This window comes from Sapajus apella, unplaced genomic scaffold, assembly GCF_009761245.1.
Source record: "Sapajus apella isolate SASKATOON/1434 unplaced genomic scaffold, GSC_monkey_1.0 scaffold7, whole genome shotgun sequence".
In the NCBI taxonomy this organism is placed as follows: Eukaryota; Metazoa; Chordata; class Mammalia; order Primates; family Cebidae; genus Sapajus; species Sapajus apella.
The window spans coordinates 39,103,556-39,126,076 of NW_022436947.1; the positions used below are offsets into that span (position 1 = coordinate 39,103,556).

The following is a 22,521-nucleotide window of genomic DNA, read 5'->3' on the forward strand; positions in this document are numbered from 1 at the left end:
AAACAGTTTATGATCTCAAAGAAATTTAACAAAGAGATGGTTATCATAAAAAAGAACCAATAGAAATCTTAGAGCTGAAGAATTTCATGAATGAAATTATTAAAATACAATATGGAACTTCAGTAGCAGACTAGATCAAGCAGAAGAAAGAATCTCTGAACTTGAAGATAGGTCTTTTGAATTTACCCAGTCAGAAGGAAAACAACAAACCCCCAAAATGATAAAGTAAAAACAGCCTATGAGAGTCCTGGGATACCATTAAATGAGAAAACATTTGCATTATGAGAGTTTCAGAAGAAGTGACAAAGATAGGGACAGAAAGCTTATCTGTAATTACAAAATAATTGGTGAAAACTTCCTAAGTCTTAGAAGAGATATGGACATCCAGATTCATGAAGCTTATATGTTTCCAAACAGACTCAGCCTAAGGAGGTCCTCACTGAGGCAAAGTAAAATTAAATGGTCAAAAGTCAAAGACAAAGTAAGAATTTAAAAAGCAGCAATAAGAAAAATGTCAAGTCATATATAAGGGAACTACCATTAGACTATGAACAGATTTCTCAGCAGAAAGCCTGGAGGCCAAGAAAGAAGGGGATGATACTGAAAGTGCTGAAAGTCTTTCCTGAACAAGCAAAAGTTGAGGGAAATCATTTTCACTACATCTGCCTTATATCAAATGCTTAAGGGAGTTCTTCAAGTAGAAATGAAAACATAAAGTACAACATTCACTGACAAGGGCAAATATATCAAATCCAGAATACCTCAATACTATCACGTTGCTCTGTAAATCATACATATCTCTACTATGAACCATTAACAAAAAATCAGTAGTAAGTTCTTATCTATCAATAAATACTTTGAATGAAAGTAGATTAAAATCTCCAATCAGAAAATACAGATTGGCTGAATAGTTTAAAAAACAAGATCCAACTATGTGCTGTTTACAAGAGACCCACATTAACCTTAAAAACATACAGAGGCTGAAAATAAATGGATGGAAGAAGATATTTCAAACAAACAGTAACCAAAAGAGTAGGAGTGGCTATACTTAGATAAAACATTTTGTTAATGGGGAAAGCACAGCTTGATAAATGGTGTTATGAAAATTGGAAATAAAACTAGACTTCTATCTCTCATGAAAATCAACTCAGAAGGCATTAAAAACTTAAATGTAAGATCCAAAACTACGAAATTACTATAGGAAAACAGGGGGACATACTTTATGACATTGATTTGGACGATGTTGTTTTTGGATATGCCTCAAAAGCACAGGCAACAAAAAAGTAGCCAATGAGATTACATCAAATTAAAAAGATTCCACACTGAGAAAGAACAATCAAAAGAGTGAGGAGACAACCGACAAAATAGGATAAAATACTTGCAAACTATTTTTCTGACAAGAAGTTAACATCCAAAATATACAAGACACTCAAACAGCTTAACACTAAAATAACTCAATAAAAAAGTGCAAAAGACCTGAGTAGACATTTCTCAAAAGACATACAAATGGCTAACAGTTATGTGAAAAATTGCTCACCATCACTAATCATCAGAGAAATACAAATCAAAACCACAGTGTGGTATCACCTCAGTCTGTTAGGATAGCTATTAGCAAAAAGACAGAAGATAGTAAGTATTGGTGAGGATATGGAGAAAAGGGAACCCTCGCACACTGTTGATGGCAATGTAAATTAGTATAGCCATTATGGAAAACAGTATGGAGGTTTCTCAAAATATTAAAAATGGAACTATGGTATGATTAGTAATTCTAATGGGTATATATCTGAAGAAAATAAAATGAGTATGTCAAAGAGTTATCTTCACTCCTATATTTATTGAAGCACTATTTGCAGTAGCCGAGATGTGGAACCAACCCAAGTATCCATCAATGGATGAATGGATAAAGAAAATGTGGTAAATCTATACAATGGAATACTACTCAGTCATAAAAGAGAATGAAATCCTGTCATTTGCAACAACATGAATAAACCTGGAGGACATTATATTAAGTATGCCAGGCCCAAAAAGACAAATACTGCATGATCTCATTTATATGCAGAATATCTCATAGAAGTAGAGAATAGAATAGTTGGTAGCTGTGGCTAGGTAGAGTAGTGAGAAGGAAGAGGAGGGAGAGGTTGTGCAAAGGATACAAAGTTACTGTTGGATAGGAGAAAATAGTTCCTGTGTTCAATGGCACATTAGGTTGACTGTAGTTATCAATAAGTATTGTATATTTCAAAGTAGATAGGAAAGAAGATTTTGCATGTTTTCACCACAAAGAAATGATAAATGCTTGAGGTGATGGATATAATTACCCTGATTTGATAATTATATAGCATACACATGTGTTGAAACATCATATACCCCATAAATATGTACAATTATGTCAAATATAAAGTATTTGTGGAAGAAAGGAAAGAATAAATCTATATTATAGATCTACTTTCTAATGCAGAGATAGATTTAAAAGATACATTTTTCTAGTAGAAAAAGCCTGAAAGCAACAAAAATATCCATAAGCATTAGTGAGAATCTGATTATTAAAAACAAGATATATTTCTGAACTAATACATAAAACCCTCCAAAATAAATTAAGATTAAAAAAAGCACAGCACTAGCACATATATTTAACAGGACCAAAATCATACAAAACATGCTCTCTTTCACAATGAAATTATTCAAAATCAGCAATAGAAAAAGATTTAGGAAATTCTAAATGTTGGAAGAATAAACACTTTTCCAAGTAACCTACAGTCAAAAAAGAAATTATAAGGGAAATAAAATATCTTAGACTGAGTGAAAAGGTAAAACTAACATAGTAACATTTATGAAATCTTAGCTAAAGAAGTACTTGGAGTGAAATCTATACATTTAAGTGATTTTGTTAGAAAGAACTGGAATCATTAATCCTCTAAGCTTCCACCTCAAGAAGACAGAAAAGGAAAAGTAAATCAAACGCGAAGTAAGTTGGAGAGAAAAAGCTATAACTATCAGAGTGGAAAACGTTGAAATGGAAAACAGAAAGTCAGCCATTTCAAAAGTTGTTTCTTAAAAAGGAATTACATAAAATTTTATTTATAACTTTATGCTAATAAATTCAACAACTTAGATGAATTGTAAAAATTTCTAGAAATACATAAATCACCAAAACTGATTTAAGAAGAAAAAGAACATTCAAGAAAAGAATTAATAGCTAAAAATCTTCCTACAAATAAAAGCTCAGACTTGGTGTCTTCACTGGTGAATTCTATCCGACTTTTAAGGAAGAAATGATAGCCCTACCCAAGCTCTTTTAGAAAATAGAGGGAGAAGGGAACAGTTTTCTACTCATTTTATGAAGCCACTATTATCCTGACACCAAAGCCAGAGAAATATGTCACATGAAAGAAAACAACAGGAAAACCTTCCCCCAAACAGGTTTAAAAATCCTTAACAAAATATGAGCCAACAAAATTAAGCAACATTCAAAAGGAATTATATACCATGATCAAGTAGGGTTATCTCAGGAATGTTAAATTAGTTCAATATCCAAAAATCATGTCATGTAATACACCATATTAATAAAGAAAAAACTACAGGATCATCCAATAGCTGCAGAAAAAAACATTTGATAGAAACCAACACCCACTGATTATTTAAATTTCCAGCAAACCAAGAAGAGAAGACAACTTCTTCAGCATGATAAAGGGCATATAAAATTCCTGCCCTAAAATGTGATGTAATGATGCAAGATTAACACTTTCTAAAATTGGTAACAAGGTAAGGATGTCTACTCATCTCTCCTGTACTCAGTGTAATTCTGGAAGCTGAACCTAGTTTAATAAGGCAAGGAAAAGAAGTCAAAGGCATAAAAATTGGAAAGGAGGAAGTAAAACTGTCTTTATTACCAGATGGTATAATAGCTACATAGAAAATATGGAGTCTACAAAAAGCCTCCAGACCTAAAATGTCAGTTAAATAAAATTGCAGTGTACAAAATTAAAAATGAAAAACAAATGCATTTCTATATATTAGCAATAAACAACCTGAAAAGACATAAAAATTCCACTCACAATAACATCAACAAGAATAAAATAGCTAGAAATAAATTGAACAAAAGTACAAGATCTATACATGGAAAACTACAAACTATTTCTGAGAGAAATAAAGATCCACAAAGTGAAGACATACACTGTATTTATGAATTAATAGGTTCAACGCTAAGTTGGCAATTTTCCACAAATTATTCTATAGAGTCAGTGTAACACACAAATCTCAGCAGACCTTTTATGTAACAAAATAATTAAAAAGGCAATCCTAGGCCAGGCACAGTGACTCATTCCTGTAATCCCAGCTCTTTGGGAGGTAGAGGCAAGAAAGCTGCTTGAGCTCAGGAGCTCTAGACCAACTGGGAAACACAGATTTCATCACTAAAAGAAAAACTAAAAAACTTTACAGTGGCACATGCCTGTAGCCCTACCTACTGGAGAGGCTGAAGGATCGCTTGAGCCCAGGAGTTTGAGGCTGCAGTGAGTGATGGCTGCACCACTGTACTGTAGCTTAGACCACAGAATGAGACCCTGTCTCTTAAAACAAAACAAAACAATAAAAGAACAGAAAACAAAAATGAAAAAACAATCCAATCCTAGAATGTCTATGGAAATGCAAAAGACCTAGAATAGCCAAATTATTTTGAAAAAGGAGAAAAAGTTGGAGGACTGACACTCTCTGGCTTTAAGACTTAATAGAAAGCTAAAGTAACTTAGAGAGCATGGCATTATAACAAGAATAGACAAACAGATCAATGGAACAGAATAGGGCATCTAGAAATAAACCTGCACATTTATGCTAATTCACTTTTGACAAAAGTGTCAAGAGAATTCAGTGAAAAAAATAGTTTTTTCAACAAACGGTGCTAGCACAATTGGATATACATAAGCAAAAAGAACTGCAAACAACAACAAACAACAACAACAACAACAAAAAGAAAACTTAGGCTCTTATTTCACAGTATACATAAAAATTACCCGAAAATTGTTTATAGACCTAAATAAAAGAGCTAAAGGTATACAATTTTTAGAAGAAAACAGGAGAAATCTTGGATCAGGCAAAGAGTACTTAGATACAATACCAAAAGAATGATCCATATTAGAAAAAAAAAATTGATAAATTGGATTTTATCAGAATTAAACACTGTGTGCTTCAAAGGGGTCATTAAAACATGAAAAGATGAGCCATAGACAGAAAATACCTGTAAATCACATAGCTTATAAAGGAAGAACTTTCATAACAATACAACTTACAAGAACAGACAGCCCAATATAGGCAAATTATTTGAATAGACATGCTACTGAAGAAGATATGTAAATGCTAATAAACACATGAAAACACGGTAAACATGTAAAAGGATTAGAGAAATGTAAATTAACACCACATAAAGTTGTCACTACATGCTCATTAGAATAACTATAATAAAAAAGACTGATTATACCCAATGTGGGCAACAATGGGCAGAAATTGGAAACCTTGTACAACAGCCACTTTCTTCTTATAGCCGAGCAATACCACTCCTAGGTATCTACCCAAGAAAAATAAAAACATAAGCACAATTGTATCCAAATGTTTATAACATGATTCATAAATATCAAAAAAATGGAAACAAATGTCCATACACTAATGAATGGACACAAAAATGTAGTGTATCTGTGCAATGGAATACTATGCAGCCATAAAAGAAACAAACCACTTACACCTACACTGGCACGGGTAACTCTCAACAGCATTAAGCTAAGTAAAATATTATGTACTGTTTGATACCATGTATGAAAATATTATAGAAAGACAAAACTATTCAGAAAGCATATTAGTGGCTACCTGGGGCTTTGGGGGAACTCAGGATGATGGATGTTCTAAGGATTATGATTGTTGCACAACTATATCATTTTAGCAACTTAGCATACACTTACATTGGTGAATGTTTTGGTATGTAAATTATACCACACGGTGTCTGTAAAACAAATATCAAAAAACCAAGGTATTTTAAAGTAACACGTATGTATACCATCCCATCTATATTAAATATACTATATATATTCAGACATGTGCTAGTAGACTACAAACTTTCTGAGAATATACATGCAAAACACATTTGCCTCTGAGAAAAAGGACTGAAAGTCTGGGATAGGAGAGAAAATTACTTTCATTTTATACCTTTAGATATTATTTGCTTTAAAAAAGTTAAACCACGTACATTATTACTTTATAAATTAAAAACTCTAGTAAATAATTAAACACAACTGACCAATCATGGTCCTGATGTAGGGACCCAGGCCTGCGACTCAGTTCTTGAGTCTGCTTATCTCCGTGAGGCCATAGGTACTTCTGAGTAGCCCAAAAGAAGATAAAGTGAATTTCCTCACTTAAACATGGTGCTAGTTCCTATTAATTTCAGAGAGATGAGCACAAATTGTGGGAATTAGGGGAAACTCAAGAGATTTTTGACTAGAAGTAATTAAAGCATGACAGCATACTGCATTTTGCTATATGCTAGCCAAAAAACAAAAGCAAGTCCTTCATTTGCAAATATAACTTTGATTACTTGTGGAGTAAATGAGGGGTAGGGGAAAAGTGGGAATAGGGTAGCCTAGCTGATAGCCATGAAATAAATGTTTTCAGGAAAGTACAAATTACCATAATGTAAATTAGGGATGTCAAAGTACCTTTTTTTTTTGCTATGTCATGAATTTAGAAGAAGCTGTATATGAAAAATGTGTCCAAATTTGTTTCTATGAATCATACAGTGGATACTGTACAGTGATTTTGTAATACCATTTAATATCAAAAACTTGTTGCAAATATTTGATTTTCAATTGGACATTATGAAGATATGGCTATTTAATTAGGAATGTTTATTTTAATCTTAAATAATGGGAGAAATTAAACTATCCTGCCAACATTTAATTATCAGCATTCAAGTGCTATTTTGTAACAATGCCTTGAGACAGTCAAATTTAAGATTGTTTTGCTATCATATAAATTTCCCTTTTAGTACAGAAACCTAAGACTTTATAGAGTGCTGCTCACAAATGCCTGGTATTTCCTGTCCATTTCCAAGCAAGAAATCAACAATGTAATACTTCCTTGAAGGAAAAACACCTGCAGAGAGGGCCAAATAAATTCATAAAAGGTGCTTCTTTCTTTCAGCTTTGACTGCCTTCACTTGCATTTCAAACTGGCAAGAGTTTCAGGCTGTTTTGAATGCTTTAAATAGGCAACCACTCGTTTGTTACATGTGTGTTCTTCATGCATGAGTTCCTCACTGTACTCTTACTTCTGACTCGTCCATGCTGAAACTTCAGTGTTAATTTAGACTCAACAGACATTTAGTGAGCAGCTGTTGGGCTACAACACTACCACTGGGTTAGGTAGTATTATTATCCCATTGTAGCAGATGACACGGTTGAGGCTTATTGACTTTCAGTGTCCTAAGTCCACATATTGGCAAATGGGAAAACCAGGACTTAACCTGTTCCCTTTCCTTTGCACTCTGTTTTTGAGTATTCTCTTTATCTATGGCTCTTTCCCTCCCTTCTCTCTCCCGGTTCACTGGTCATCAAGAGCAAAGCAGCGGAGATGTGGAGAAGGGATCCTGTGCTTTACCCCATTTCCTTCCCCACACAGAAGGTAGAGGGGAAGAAACATCCAGGGCTCTAGCGCTTTACCACACTCTTCAATGTTGCTATTCCCATACTCCACCCAGGACACTCAGCCCAGAACTTCAGCCCTCACCCTGTTCTGTAACTTTCTTCCCAGGTCATGGGAGGCACTATGGGTAATTGTTAACAGAGCAGTCCCTGTAGTAGCAGAAGTGTCCTGAACAACACCATTCCAGACTCTGAAAAGATGTTTCAACAGCAGCACAGCTCCCACAGTTCTCACAGTTCTTGGTCTTTCTGACTGTGCTTGGGCTTGGTAGGGGTTGAATCAGCTTCCACCTGTTAGCCTGGAAACCTAAGCATGATTCAAAGCATGACTTCCATTGTAAAAGCATGTTTCTTAATTGAATCAATGGGAAACCAGTTTGAGTTCTCCACAACTGATACATGAATGAACTTTTGAAACACATGGTTGGGAATTTAATCTTTACCCTCTAACATTTTATCAATATGTTTGTAAGACTGAAAGAACTATTATTGTGTTTAACACAAAATAGAAAAAGTTGTAGTCTCAGAATTCAAAAACACAGCTTCCTTTAACTCATGTTTTTCTCTCTTACTTTTTAACCTGTAATTTTTAAAGTATAACTTCATTCAACTCCAAGGAAATCTCCATTTTAAGAATATTATTAAAGGATCCTACTACTTTACCCACATATTTTATTGCTGAGCCAGTGTTTGTCTTACCTCCTCGATGGATAATCAAAGAAGTTTCACTTCCAATGGGACAGTCCTTAAGTATATCCACTACTTCTGTATGGCTCAGGTTCTGTACATTCAGCTGGTTGATCTCAACAATGAGGTCGCCTTCACACAGGCCAGGGCATCCCTGAATGTCAAGTATTTGTTTCACCCGCTGTCCTGTAGGACTGTCAGCAATAGTGAAGCCGAAGCCCTGGGCACCTTTCACAATGGTTAAGGTCATAAGTTCAGCTTGGGTGGCCCCAGATGAAGCCATAGACACATTGTCATCATGGACGGGCGGTGGATACGTGCCATCTAGCTGACCATCAGCTGGCATGGAGAGCAAAGAATGAGACGGCCGATCTGTTATATCAGGAACCGACTGTGAGGTCCGAGAAATGTATTCCAAATATGTTTCATAGTTATGTCTTCCATTGACCATCACTGGAGGCGGCCTCTCCATTATTGCAAGGGGTGGCACCAAGCTGTTAGCAGGGTCTTCAGGATCGAAGGGCAAAGGGTAGCCACGACACAACACCAGGCTGACACTCTGACCAATAGGAACAGACTGGAAAAGTTTGACGACATCTGCGTGAGTGTGTCCAAGGACACAAACTTCATTAATATAGACAATGACATCACCTGTAAGAAAAAAAGAGATTGACAACATGAGGTAGTTTCAATTAACGTTGACATAGAGAAACGGAATTATTTATAAGACTAGAGAGAGATGCTGTTTCTCAGTAAGCAGTGAGAAAATCAATTAGAATAATACTTAAAATCATTGTAGGTGACTCAAGTTTACAACAGGGCTGCCAACAAATATAATGATCAAATGCTAAAAAAAAGCAAAGCTATTTGGTTATTCTCGAAGTTCAGCAGCAACTTTACATTCAGAAAAAAGGACTGAAAGAAAAGGTGATAGGAATTTTTACCTTGAAGAAACACATGCTCTGTGCTGCTTTTTTATCTTAATTTCCATCTTCAGTGTAATTCAGTTAATAGAATTTTCAAACTACTGAGACGTAGTGGTCATGAGTTTTAGATGAAAAAGCCGTCTAGCTGACCGTCAGCTCGGGGTGTGTGTGTATTTGTATAAGTTAAGTCAATTGCCTTTTTCCTTTTTATGGAAGAGAAAAACATTTGCCCATTTATGTTTTTCCATCTATAGCAGGTAATTACAAAGCTTCCATGTATATGTGAGCAAAGGTTAAGAATTCAGGTTTTGGGATTAGGGAGGTGGGTTCACATCTTGGCTCTGCTGCTTATCAGATACGTGATACTGAGCGAGTTACTTACCTGCTTTGAGCCACAGTTCCTCCTTTGTAAAGTTGTCAGAATGAAATGACATAATGTAGGAAAAGTACTTGGCATAGTGTCTGACGCACAGTGCTCAATAAATGTGGACTATTATTAAAATGACTGTTGTTAAAATAGGATGGAGGAGATTTGGGTTTCAAACAGAAAGCTACCATAGCTCATCCTCTGATCTTAGATAAACTAATATTTCTGTTGATCATTTTCAATAAAGGCATGTGTCCTTTCTCCCAAGTGAATTATCACAGATTTTCAGAGGTCTACAGGTTAGAAGCTAACTTTATGATTAGAAATGCCCTGAATACAAATTATTCATTATAAAATATATTCAGAGAAACATTTTTTTCCTGCTTAAAATGCAGAAAATCATGGCTGTTTGAGATAAATGTTTTAAAAAATTTCAATTATGTATGAATAACAATTTTATTTTTGGAGAACTATTTTATCATGGACTGGTATTTTTATCTTCACAAACCATAATACTTGAAAATTGAACTTGCAAATTGAGACTGTGCCTGACTATGCTGAGGAGTATATTAGGGATGAGAAGACATGTTTTCACAAACTGTCAAATAAGCAACTCAACAGACATCTGTTTATCAGAATAATTCCGGAATGGGAGATACAAATGGCTAGGGATTCCATTCTGAGACATCTTTGCCCATCAAGCTTGCAAACATAAAAAATGAAAAACAGAGTTGAATTTTTAGAGTTGAATACTTTTCTGGTCTTTCGTAGGTGTATAACATAAATGAAACAACGAACAGTACTGTTTTAATAGTCTCCTTTCCCAAATGCTAGGAAATTGTTTGAAAGTGCTAAAGATTGACAGACAAAGGCCAAACAGACATTTTCAGGGATCCAGGTTAGGTCTGCCTCTAGAAAATGTCACAACCTATGTGATTGATCAGATGGAACTTTACCTTTCCATAGTGTCTATCAGAGAGGGTACTGATAGGGTGGCTGGAACATGGGTCCGAGACTCAGAACTGAATTGGAGTGGACATTCCCTTTCTTCTATTATAATTCCTCATCAGACTGTGGCAGCTGGAGATGCTTTGGGCATCCTTTTCAACTGATTCTGTTCATCTGAGTGTCCCAGACAAGTGTCTGATTCAGATAGATTATTTTTTCTCCTCCTGTTTCTTTTAGTCTTAGTGCTATATATTCTACATTTAAAAGGTTGAAAGAACAATTACCTGTATATTAGCATCCAACTTAATGATTAGAACATTGCTCATATTAGTTTAATCCCCCTTAGCTAGCACCTCTCCCCACACTTGTATTCCTTTATAGCCCTTTCCAAGGTAACCATTGTCCTCCTTGAGGTCTGTTATTTATATATACTTTATAGTTTGTCATACCTAGGTGTCCATAAAAAAAAACTCTAAATAGTATCTAATCCCTAAATAATCCCTAGAAAGTATTTTATATATTTTAAGCCTTTTGTAAATGGTATATATTTTAATATTCTGTAATTTTCTTTCTGATATTTATCTGTTTTGATACTTGTACCTCTAGTTCATTAATTTTCACTTCAGTATAGTATTTATTGATGGCTATATTACTACTCAGTAACATTCATCCATTCTTCTGTTAATGGACCCTGGAGTTATGACAAATATTTGGTTATTGAAATAACTCTGCTGTGAACCCCTTGCTGGCACAGACTATGTGCATCTTCAACTTTGTTAGATAATGGCAAATGGTTGATAAAAAAGGTCATAACAATTTACACTCCCCTCGGTAGTGTGTTGAAATTTTCATTGCTCTACATCTGACACAGTACTTGGTATTATTCTCAGATTTTACTAATCTAATGAGTGTGATGATAGTTTTGATTTGCATTTTCCAGATTGCCAGTGAGGGTGAGCATCTTTTCATGCTTATTGGCCATTTGGATTTTCTCCTGGGTATGCCTTCATTTCCTCAGTCTTTCTATTCAGTGGTTTTTTTTTTTTTTTTTTTTTTTTAACTCATTGACTGTTTTTGATATCTACCTTTATTCTTGGTCCAACATCCTCCATAGGTTTGTGAGGCTGCAAATATAGTAGAGATCACGTGGGATATGAGGTCAAAAGACTTTGGTCTGAGTTCTAGTTTCATCATTTATTACCTGTATGACTTTCCCGAGCTGGCTTAAATCCTGCGTGACTCAGATTCTTTGGAAGTAATGATGAACAATAGTAATAGCAACTTACTGTTGTATGGGAAATAATGAATGAGATCATACAGGTGAAAGGGTTTCTAAGCTGTAAATTATTATGCATAAGATGATTGCTATAACAATAATGAGTGTTTGTCCTTCATTATATTCTTCTATAAAATCAGGACAGTCCTATCAAGATATTCCCACCACAGTTCATGGTCAAGGATGGCTTGAGTATGATTGTGGAAATGATGGGTTTCTGAATGGCCAAGAAATAGTCAGAAAGGTAACAAACGCCACTCCCTCTAAGGCTCTCCCTAACTGTAATCACTGTTAACAGACTCCCAAGTCACCAAGCATGCTCTCTTCTTCCCTCTGCTCTGCCAAAATTTCATAAGAAAGAACTAAGGGTTACACTGAAAGCTTTCAGTGTTCCCTGACAGGTCTAAAGGGTAGTTGTTTGGATTATAGTGATTAATGTTACCTATTTTTGAGTTTTAATGTGATCTTGCTATTTAGAAACAGAGTGAGAACTATCTATGTTTCTTAGACTGCCTTTTACAATTTATGGATATTTTCCACTCATAGCAATTTTTTAAGTCATCAAGCAAGTGATAAAGAATCCTGCAACAGTATCTTTATGAAGATACATAGATGAATTCTGAATATAAAAGATGAGTGGCCAGTTATCACAGGATAAAACTATATAACAACTTGACAGTACTCAACTGCCCACTTAAAAAAAATATATGGATGTCTAGATAATGAGTCATGCCCCAAACTCTTATAGATGGGGATGTCAGCAAACATTTGCTTGCTCAGATAGAACTGATTGAGTAGAATATTTATATACTGTTTTTGTATGAATATCATTTACATGTCATCAAAGAAAAATATAAGACACCTGGTATATGTCATCTGACAGTGCCATGCCAAGTCTTCAGACAGACTGGGTTTAAGAGCACAGAAAGGGACGTCATCAGGAATTCTGGCTCTGGCTCTGGCTCTAACCTGTTGGGCTACTTATGAGGGAGAATTGGAAGAGTCACTTAATCTCCCCATCTCTCAATTTCTTCTTTTTAAAAATGGGAATAAAAATATCTTCTCCATTTCCTCTTTTGCAGAGCTACTGTGAAAATGAGATCATCCTTGTGAAAATACTTTTAATTTTACCAAATTTTTTCTCCATAAAAATAAAAAGATACATTTCTTTTGAAACCTAAGCATATATTTTCATTACTATGTCGCTTCAAAGGTTATTTTGTTTCCTAAATGACAATTCACTTCAGGCCATATTTAGGTTAGTTTTAGGGCTACTGACCTCAAGCCTGTTGGTCAGATTGGGTATGAGTGATGAGTTGTGTGTCCCACAGGTCCGGTCTCAAAAACCTGATTGCCAATTATGGAATTTCAAAGTGCAAGTGAGGGAGAGTGAGTTTCATGAAGCAGGAGCTTTAAAACTGCTGTCCTGTATGAAAAAGCATCCTAAAATAATTTTTTTCTTTCTTAGTCATGAGAATCAAAATACAGAATAGGATACCTCATCATTTTGGATAAAATAGAGCACTCTACATAAAGCATTGCTTTAATTAGAATTATTTTTATATCTCTTTCCTCTACCCCCGCATTCTTTGAGTCACTGTGGCCTACAGAATCTTCCTTTTCAGCATCTCTCACTTACTACTCCCTGTCTGCCTGCCTTAAACACCACCTTGGACCAGACTAGAATAATTAACTTCCTACTGAATTCTCATTTTATAGTCTATTAAGTTCAAACTACTTGACCTCTTGATCAATGGTTTGTCTTTCCAACTTAACTTTATCTTCATCATCCAGTAAGTTATCATTCTTGTGAAGCTGGTATCTTTACTACTCACAAACTGTTAGTCGTCTCTAGTGAAATTCTGCTATCCCTTTACCCTTAAGTGCACTTTCTTTCTATGTATGAATTCATGCCTACTAATTCATTTCCTTCCTCACTTCTTCAAAGGTATTTGCTATCACTCCTCCTGACATTGCTCCTGTCTCATGTCTGTGGCTTGCAAATGCATCTCAGACTTTGCTCCTTAGTGGGAGTTCTACCCATTCTAAGATTTCTCTACACTGTATATAGAGTATCATTACTATGTTGAGAATTACTCAGGTATTTCAGATAGAGTCTCACTGAATAAAGGACGATTTAGAGGAAACCAGAAAAGATTTTGGAGCTAAATGTACTACCTCTAGTTTAGTGTTTCTAACTTCTATTTTTGCCAAGTTATCCAGATTTTCGATAAAAAAAATAAAAAATAAAAACCTGATTATTTCCATCCTACCAGTTACATGCACTCTACATTAAAAATTATTTTTAAAGTTTCAGTTAATAAGATTCGATCAAGCTTCACTTTCTGCTGCTTATGTTAATTTGTGTTTTAAATCATAATACAGAATTTTATTATAATATTGTACATACATTCTAATCCTACTCTACAACCCCCACAAACATATAATAAATCCTGACATGTACTTTTGGGGTGTGCTACTCACCATACCAATTAAATGGAAAATAACCGCTCTTGATACAATTTATTCTTCAAAGTGGGTATGTCATACCAGTAGAGTTGAAGTTGGGTCTCCTTTAAAATAATTTGAAGCAGTTTCTAAAATCACCAGATGGTCTCCTTAGAGTGACAGTTATAAAAATAGCCATCAGTTGGAGAAGAATTTCATTTTGGAGGTTCTGGACCTTATCATGGTTCTACTGACTTTACACATCATTCTTGCAGACAGTATTATTATACATACCCATCAAATTATGTATTAATAGAAATACAAAAACAAATACATAGGTATGAAAGGTGTAACAGATGGTATACAATTCCTTCATGAGAATAACTTTTGTTTATTCTTATGTGCTACTTTATAAATGACACTGTGAATAAAAATAAGGTGAATTAAGCTGTAGCGCTAAAGTAAGGTTCGGACAATGTCTTTCTTAATAGTTTTCTGTATAGTATTGGCCCAAATGTGGCTTAATGGCTGCAAAGCACTAGATACTGCCTTCTACCTGCTACCCTATCAATTCGTCTTCCATACCATACATTCTGCTGTCCTCTTTACTTAACATCCTTTAGTGCCTGCTCATAGAGACAGAGTTAAGTCCAAACTTTCTAGCATGACATATGAGGCTCTAGCTCTCAGGGCACTGATTTACAAGTCAGGAGGTTTATGTTCTTATGCCATAGGTATGACAATAACTAGTGGCATCACCACTTCCTGGGTCTTATTCCTCATTTACTCATTAATTTATTCAGCAAAGACTTATGTGAATTCAACTACTACTGGGAGCTAGGCATCATGTTATAAAGAGAGGATTGAAGCAGATGATCTTGAAAGTATTTACTTTAAAATTCGAAGACAAAGGACTTCAGATTCTAGCTCTTGGATAACTTTTATTTTTTAAAATTTCAACTTTTAAATTTCAGATTCAGGGGCTACATGTGTAGGTTTCCTACACGGATATACTGCGTGAAGCTGAGGTCTGGGGTTTGACTGATGCTATCACTCAGGTAGTAAGCAGAATGCCCAATAGGATTTTTTTTCAATCCTTACTCCCTTCTCTCCTTCCCCTGTCTAGTATTCCCAGTGTCTATTGTTGCCATCTTTATGTCCATGAATATCCAGTGTTTGGCTCCCACTTACAAGTAAGAACATGCGGTGTTTGGTTTTCTGTTCTTGTCAATTATAATCTCCAGCTGCATCCACGTTGCTGTAATGAACATTTTTAAAATGTCTTTATGGTATTCCATGGTATAGATGTACCACATTTCCTTTATCCAATCCACCACTGATGGGCACCTAGGATGATTCCACATCTGTGCTATTGTGAATAGCACTGTGATGAACATATGAGGGCATATGTCTTTTTGGCAGAATGATTTATTTTCTTTTGAATATATACCCAGTAATGGGATTTAGACAGCGTCTCCACTGAGTTTTTCATTTCTTTTTTCTACTACCACTACCAGAGATCAGACTCTTACCATCTATTATATGAACTTCTGCAGTAGTCTCTTAGCTGTGCTTCCTGATGTCATAGAGGGATGACTAGGGAAACAGCAAAGAGAAGTCCAATATATGGCATAACCAAGTGAGCCTGTAGGGTAATGGAGTTCCCAAGTCTCACCCTATTTTGACCTCCAGGAATACATAAGACATTGCTAAATCTCTACTTCTGGTCAGGATTGGCTCAGGAATCAGGAGGGTGTGAATATTCGTCATATTCTCCATATCCAGTGATTGCAAAGCACTAGATATTGCCTTCTACCTGCTTCTCTGTCAACTCGTCTTCCATACCATACACTCTGATGCCCTTTTCATTTAACATCCTTTAGTGCCTGCTCATAGAGACAGAGTTCATGAGGCTCTCAGTTCACATTTTTATCATCTCCTGCTTTTTCCAACCTACTCTATGCTTCAATTGGCCCCAGCTTCAGGCCATGTCCCCAATACCATATTTTCATTCCAGTCTCTGTGCTCCTGTTTCTGCATCTCCCCTTGCATTGTCCCCACTAACAAGTCGCTAGTTTACCCTTTAAGGCCAGCTTCACCTTTTGAACCAGCTTTCTGACCACCTCCTTTAGCTGAATGTTAATTACTTCTTCCTGTGTGTTACTCTTCCTGACAGCATGATTCTTCAATCCATTTAACCACACTAACAGCACTACCATTTTAATATACTTAATACTTATCTGGCATTTACAAACTCTGTCTTACCTAATCCTTAGAAAACCCATAGAATATAACCATTGTTATCTGTACTTGATTCATGGGAAACTGAACCTAGGAGAAGTAACTTCTCTAAAGTCATATTGGTAATTAGGTTTGATTGAGGAAGGCTATCTAAGACTTCAACACAAATGTTAAGAATTTCAAGCAGTCCAGGACATATTTTGACTTAAGGACTCTTCTGTGTCCCTCAGCTTATTATCGGTCAGAATGCTGGATGAAATATCTTTAATTCCTGAATGTGAAAATTGAGAAATGAACTGCAATATTCTTTTGATTAGCTAAGTTAATGGAGGGAGGCAGTGAAGCAGGTAATTGCAAACAGGGGAATCGGGGAATCCATTGCAGTTGCTAGGTCCCTTTTCTGCAGTCCTCCAAAATAAGCTGCTTATAAGAGAGCTTAGAGAATGCTGGGGTGGGAGGTGATGGCGCATTGTAACTCACACAACTTATAACCATCACAAAACATAAGCTCTAGTATAAATTGTTTCCATAGTTGTGTGATCTTGGGCAAAGTATTTAACTTTTCTTGGTCTAATTTCTTTTCATGTAAAATGTAGAAGTCAGAAAAGGCAACTTCTAAGATGCAGCTTTAAGAATTCCTACATCTGGTGAGAATGTGGAAAGCTCTCCTACTGAACTCGTATAAGGCACTGGGAAATTTCAGTGGTGCAGTTAAAGAGGTAAGCCTCTTGGGGCTTACCTTGAAGTTCTCTGACTTTCTACAAAAGTAGACAGTGACTGCAACGCTCTTATCTATAGGCAGAAGGATACTAACATGTTGGAGTAGCCACTTATTTCTCAAAAGAATGAAAGACTTCTTAATCACATTTGATAATTTCATCTGTGTGACCCAGTGCAGATGCTTAATTAAAAGCTTGTTTTTTTTTTTTTTCAAAAAAATTATGCTTAATAAAGCACACACCCAACAATTACTCCCTACCAGATGTGAATTAGTCCAACGATGTATTTACATTTCCTTTGTGTTTGGCATTGAGTGGTAAGATAAATTTAAATACTTGCATTTTATTTTGTTGAAAAGGAAACAGAAAATACATTCTAAGACAATCTAAGGCACTGATTATTTGCTGATCTGGCAAAGATGTAACAGCACTTCAAATTAAAAACTGTAAGTAAAGCCACAAAAAGAAAGCAGGAAAAACTGTTGCTTGCAAAGCCCCGAAAAGCAGTGGCTTTCTAAATAGCCGGCTCACGTTGGAAATTCGATAGCATAAAATAGTCAGTGAAGCTGTCATTTCTCAAAAGAATGTAGTCAATTTTAAACAAAAAATAACAAATATTTTATCAGAGGGATCGTATAAAAGAAAAGTGGGTTACTAGAAAAGAACCCAAAAGATTTTCAAGAGGAAATCTTAAAACCCTGAAAGTGTATGAGAGCAAGATAAGAATGTGTTGTAGTGTTCCCCTGTGCTATCCTGTGTGTTATGGACACACTGTGGACTCAACCACACATTAACCACCCCCCACTCCAAAAACCAAGACTCTGGTTACAAAAGTGCCTTGCAAGAAAGAGTCATCATTTTATGTGACCATTAAGCAACATGCATGCTTATTTTCAAACAGTTATAATTGTATTCCTGAACAAGCACGATCCATTTTTGCACAAATGGCTCCTAGAGGCCAGCATGGCACGACCTGTCACCATCTTCTGATCTTATTCCAACATAGTGTAGCAAGTGGCTATCAAACCTCCCCTGAAATGAGAGGACAGCTGGCTGGGGTGCAGCTGGGAACTATCTCTGGTCACACTTCCCAACAGTTTATTTTATTCCACCCACAACTGTCCATAGCCTGCAGTTCTGACTGAGCAAGAAAAATGAATAACAAGGAGAGAGAAAGTGAGAGGGATGAAAAAGGATGGATGCATCCATTTCATTTCAAACTGCTACCTCTTGCCAAATGGTTGAAGGGGTTTTGTAATTGTGTGTGTGTTTATTACCTGACCTATGCATCAACATACACTTTTAAGACACGTAGAGCATGTTTTTTTATTTATTTATGGAGACAAGGTTTCACTGTCACCCAGGCTGAAGCATAGTGGCACTATCCCGGCTCACTATAGTCTTGAACTCCAGGGTTCAACTGATCCTCCCACCTCAGCTCCCCAAAGAGCTAGGACTACAGGACTACTCATGCCACCATGCCTGGCTAATTTTTGTATATTTTGGTAGAGATGGAGACTTTGTCATATTGCCCAGGCTGGTCTTGAACTCCTGGATTCAAGCAATCTGCCCACCATGGCCTCCCAAAGTTGTGGGATTGCAGTCATGAGCCAACACACCTGGCCAGAGCACTGTTTTTAGCCAGGGAGAAGTAGAATTTTGTTTTTGATAATATAAAATTGATGTAGAAGAGGGGGAAAATCCCCTCCTTTTTGTATTTTGAGACAAAGTCTTGCTTTGTCGCCCAGGCTGGAGTGCAGTGGCATGATCTTGGCTCACTGCAACCTCCCCCTCCCAGTTTCAAGCAATTCTCCTGCCTCAGCCTCCTAATTGGGATTATAGGCGCATACCACCATGCCTGGCTAATTTTTGTATTTTTAGTAGAGACGGGGTTTCACCATGTTGGCCAGGCTAGTCTTGAACTCCTGACCTCGTGATCCGCCCACTTCAGCCTCCCAAAGTGCTGGGATTATAGGCGTGAGCCACCATGCCCGGCCAAAAACCACTCTTTCATGACTCCAACTTCAGACAATGTTGTGAGAATTTGCTTTCTTGAACTGCTTTTGAAAAAAGGTATTGTTTGCTGTCCTGTGAGCTGGTGCTAGTCCTGAATACCCACCCTGGGATGGGTACTGGTGGAGCGGCTGGGTCAGAGAAGCGTTCACCCCTAGGTCTCTATCACCCTCCATGGTAAATCTGGAAAGTGTTCTGATTAGTGCTTCAACTGCAAGCCAATCAGCATGCCTTAAGCGGTAGCATAACATATTCTATTATGTTGATCTACTCCTTCACTCCCTTCATTTGTGAGAAATTACAGGGCCCCTGCTGCCTTGCTGAAATGAGGGCTGCCAGAATGTTTCTCCCATATGGATTTTAGAAGTGGTGCAGCATTAAGTTAGTGAGCTTCATAAAATGGCTGGCAGAAAGAATAAATGTGCCGTGCTAAAAATGTGACTGTGTGCTGCATACACACGGGTTCAGGGTTTGATGAGAGAGCCCTTCTAACTTATTAAAAGGGAAATAGACTTGACAGATGTGAATCTTCACTGACAGACTTTGATTGTTCAAACTTGGACCCTTTTATTTCCAATTTCAGTTTCAGAAAGAGCAATATTTTATACAAGTATCAAGGAGTCAGCCTGTTCATTGGGCCATATACACCAAGGATTGCCAATTAAAACTCCCTCAAACACATGGCAAAAAGGAAGAACAAAATTTGTCTTGGCTGCACTGAAATTTTGGAATCCAGGGAAAGATAGTTATTATCTCTCTGATTTATGTGAAGAGAAAGGGAAAGCAATATGGTCCCTTATTTTATCAGACATCTAGGACTTCCTCCATAGGGCATATACTCATCACTACCCTCTCCATGTTAGACACCGCACACAGATTCTTAAAGGGATGAAGAACGTCACTAGCCTAGGAGTTTCAGGAAATATAAAGCAATTTCACTGCAGACAATGGAAAATTATTTTATTCTCAGACACAACAGACAAATGGCACAGAGAAAAACAATCTCATCCCCTGCTGTTTCTCATGTTACAATTATTATACAATACAGAAGCTGATTGGAATAAGTTAGCAGAGAATCATCACCAAAGATTTTAAGTTGCCCCCTCCCTCTAGCTACTACTATTGAACATGTATCTGTGTAAATATACATGCAGATAGATCCACAGGTTTATATGTTAATTTGCTCATTTATGTGTTACATTTTCCATCCCAGCAAAATACAGTTAACAGAGTCAGAAACAATGACAATTTCTTGCATTTCAAACTAACTCTAGTATGATTTTTATAATTGTAGCATTAGCACTTTATTTTATATCAGGTTCCTTCAAATCATTGTAAAATGCAAAAATCATAACCATGTGCTGGCATATTAATCAATTGAAAAGCCAAATTCTAGATAGTTTAAATTTGATATTTTTTTGGTTTAGATAATGCAAAGCAGCTAATTAGATCCTTTCTACTGAATAAATACATGGTTGGAGATCAGAAGAAATGGCTAAACTGACTACTATGTGCTAAGAACAATAACTGTATTCCAAGAAGCCAGTCAAGCATTCCAGAAACTTCATTTCATTTTAAATCATGAAGTAGCCTGATGAAGAATATATTGTCCCCATTTCATAGAAGAGGAAACTGTGGCTTAGAGGAGCCAAGCCCCACAATTACAAGTGACTGAGCTGCCATATCCCTACTGTGTTTGGGGGTTACATTCAGACTTGCCTTCCATCTATGTGGATGTTTGTTTAGATAAGCTTATAAAATTTCAGGATTCACGTCATCTATTTATTTGGCATTCCTTAAGACTTAGAGTTAATCACTTGAAATTTTGTTTACCTAATTTCACATTTGACTGCTTGAACTGAATAGTATTACATAATGTAAACAAAGATGATATTTTATCTTGACATAACAGTCTTGTTTTCATTTACAAATTGTGGCCCATAGGAGGAATCACTCAGTGACAGAATTACCTATGTTTGAATGGGTTAGTCAGCCTGCCCAAGTCCTAAAGCAAATCAGAGCGAAACAAAAAATTCCAGGCCTACCAAACAGGACCACTGGGGAGGTAACTTTGAGGTCATAAACATCTAATATGTACAATCAAGAAAACAGTGAAAATGATTTTAAGGTATTTTATGAGATGCTGAAGCTTTGAAAATCTTTTAGTATTTCATGAATTCTAAAAGGTAGAAGGATTATTAGTATTGGGACTGCATATACCAGTTAACTGATAGCTGGTTGGATAATTTTAATGAAAATAATGGACTAGAATATGCGAAGGAGAGTTAACCCTTTACCTAACTGTAAATAAATTAGTTTTCTTAGGTCTAGAACACATGAAACAGATACATAATATCTTTTTGTACACAGTATTTTCAGTTTTAGTTACACAGACAAGCTAACTTTTCTACATAAACAGTAATCAGTGACTGCTGAGGGCGTGTGATTGTTGACCTTTGCATTTTGAATTCTACTCATGAAACTGACAGAGAAAGCATACATTCATATTTCATCTCCCTAATTACTCGTCCAGGGAGGCAAGAGATCTAAGGAGTTAGTCAATGAATAATATAAAGATACAGTCAGCAGATCATAAATATTTATTGCTATATCAAAAGTCTGCTAGTCAATCTTTCAATAATTCCTTCAGCATAAAATACTTGAGTGAAGATATTGGAAAAAATGTTAATTAAAATTCAGACTTAGTTCTGAAAGGACAGGAAATAGAAACGGTACCAAATATTTTTTGCTGTCAAATGTTTTTTCATTTTTTGTCTTAGTTACATTTTCCCTATGGGTTTGACTGCAGGTTCTTACATTTATTCACCTATGAAACATGCAATTATCATTTTAAATGTGGCAATGCATCTACTTGCTTAGCGGAGAAATATTAGAGCTAAGAGGCAGAATTTTATTTTTTTCCCAAAGGCAAAGGGAACATTGACATAACTTCAGTGTTTATTTCACTTAAGTATTTTTCTTTGTTCAGCCAAAATTTTCTTATAGACTCTTTCCTAAATTTTTTAAAATCAGGAAGTGTTCATGCATAACAATTTACTGACAATAGTTGATTAACAGCCAATTGAATTAATATAGCTAAAGGAAAATAGTAGTTATGAGATATCTTGTATGTCGTATGTATAGGACATATACAATATCATCTTTATTTTCAGTATCTTAAGAGCCAGAGACATATTTAAAATGTTAACCT

General features: G+C 36.0%; 1 protein-coding gene across 17 annotated transcripts in view; it reads right to left on the minus strand.

The window, feature by feature from the left end:
* The window catches only part of MAGI2 (membrane associated guanylate kinase, WW and PDZ domain containing 2), a 1,439,413-nt gene that overhangs the window by 234,419 nt on the left and 1,182,473 nt on the right, over positions 1-22,521 (minus strand). For all 17 annotated transcript variants that reach the window (XM_032275750.1, XM_032275745.1, XM_032275743.1 and 14 more), the window contains one exon: positions 8,385-9,023. In XM_032275750.1, coding sequence (XP_032131641.1) covers positions 8,385-9,023 — 639 coding nt within the window. The remainder of the gene's footprint in view (positions 1-8,384; positions 9,024-22,521) is intronic.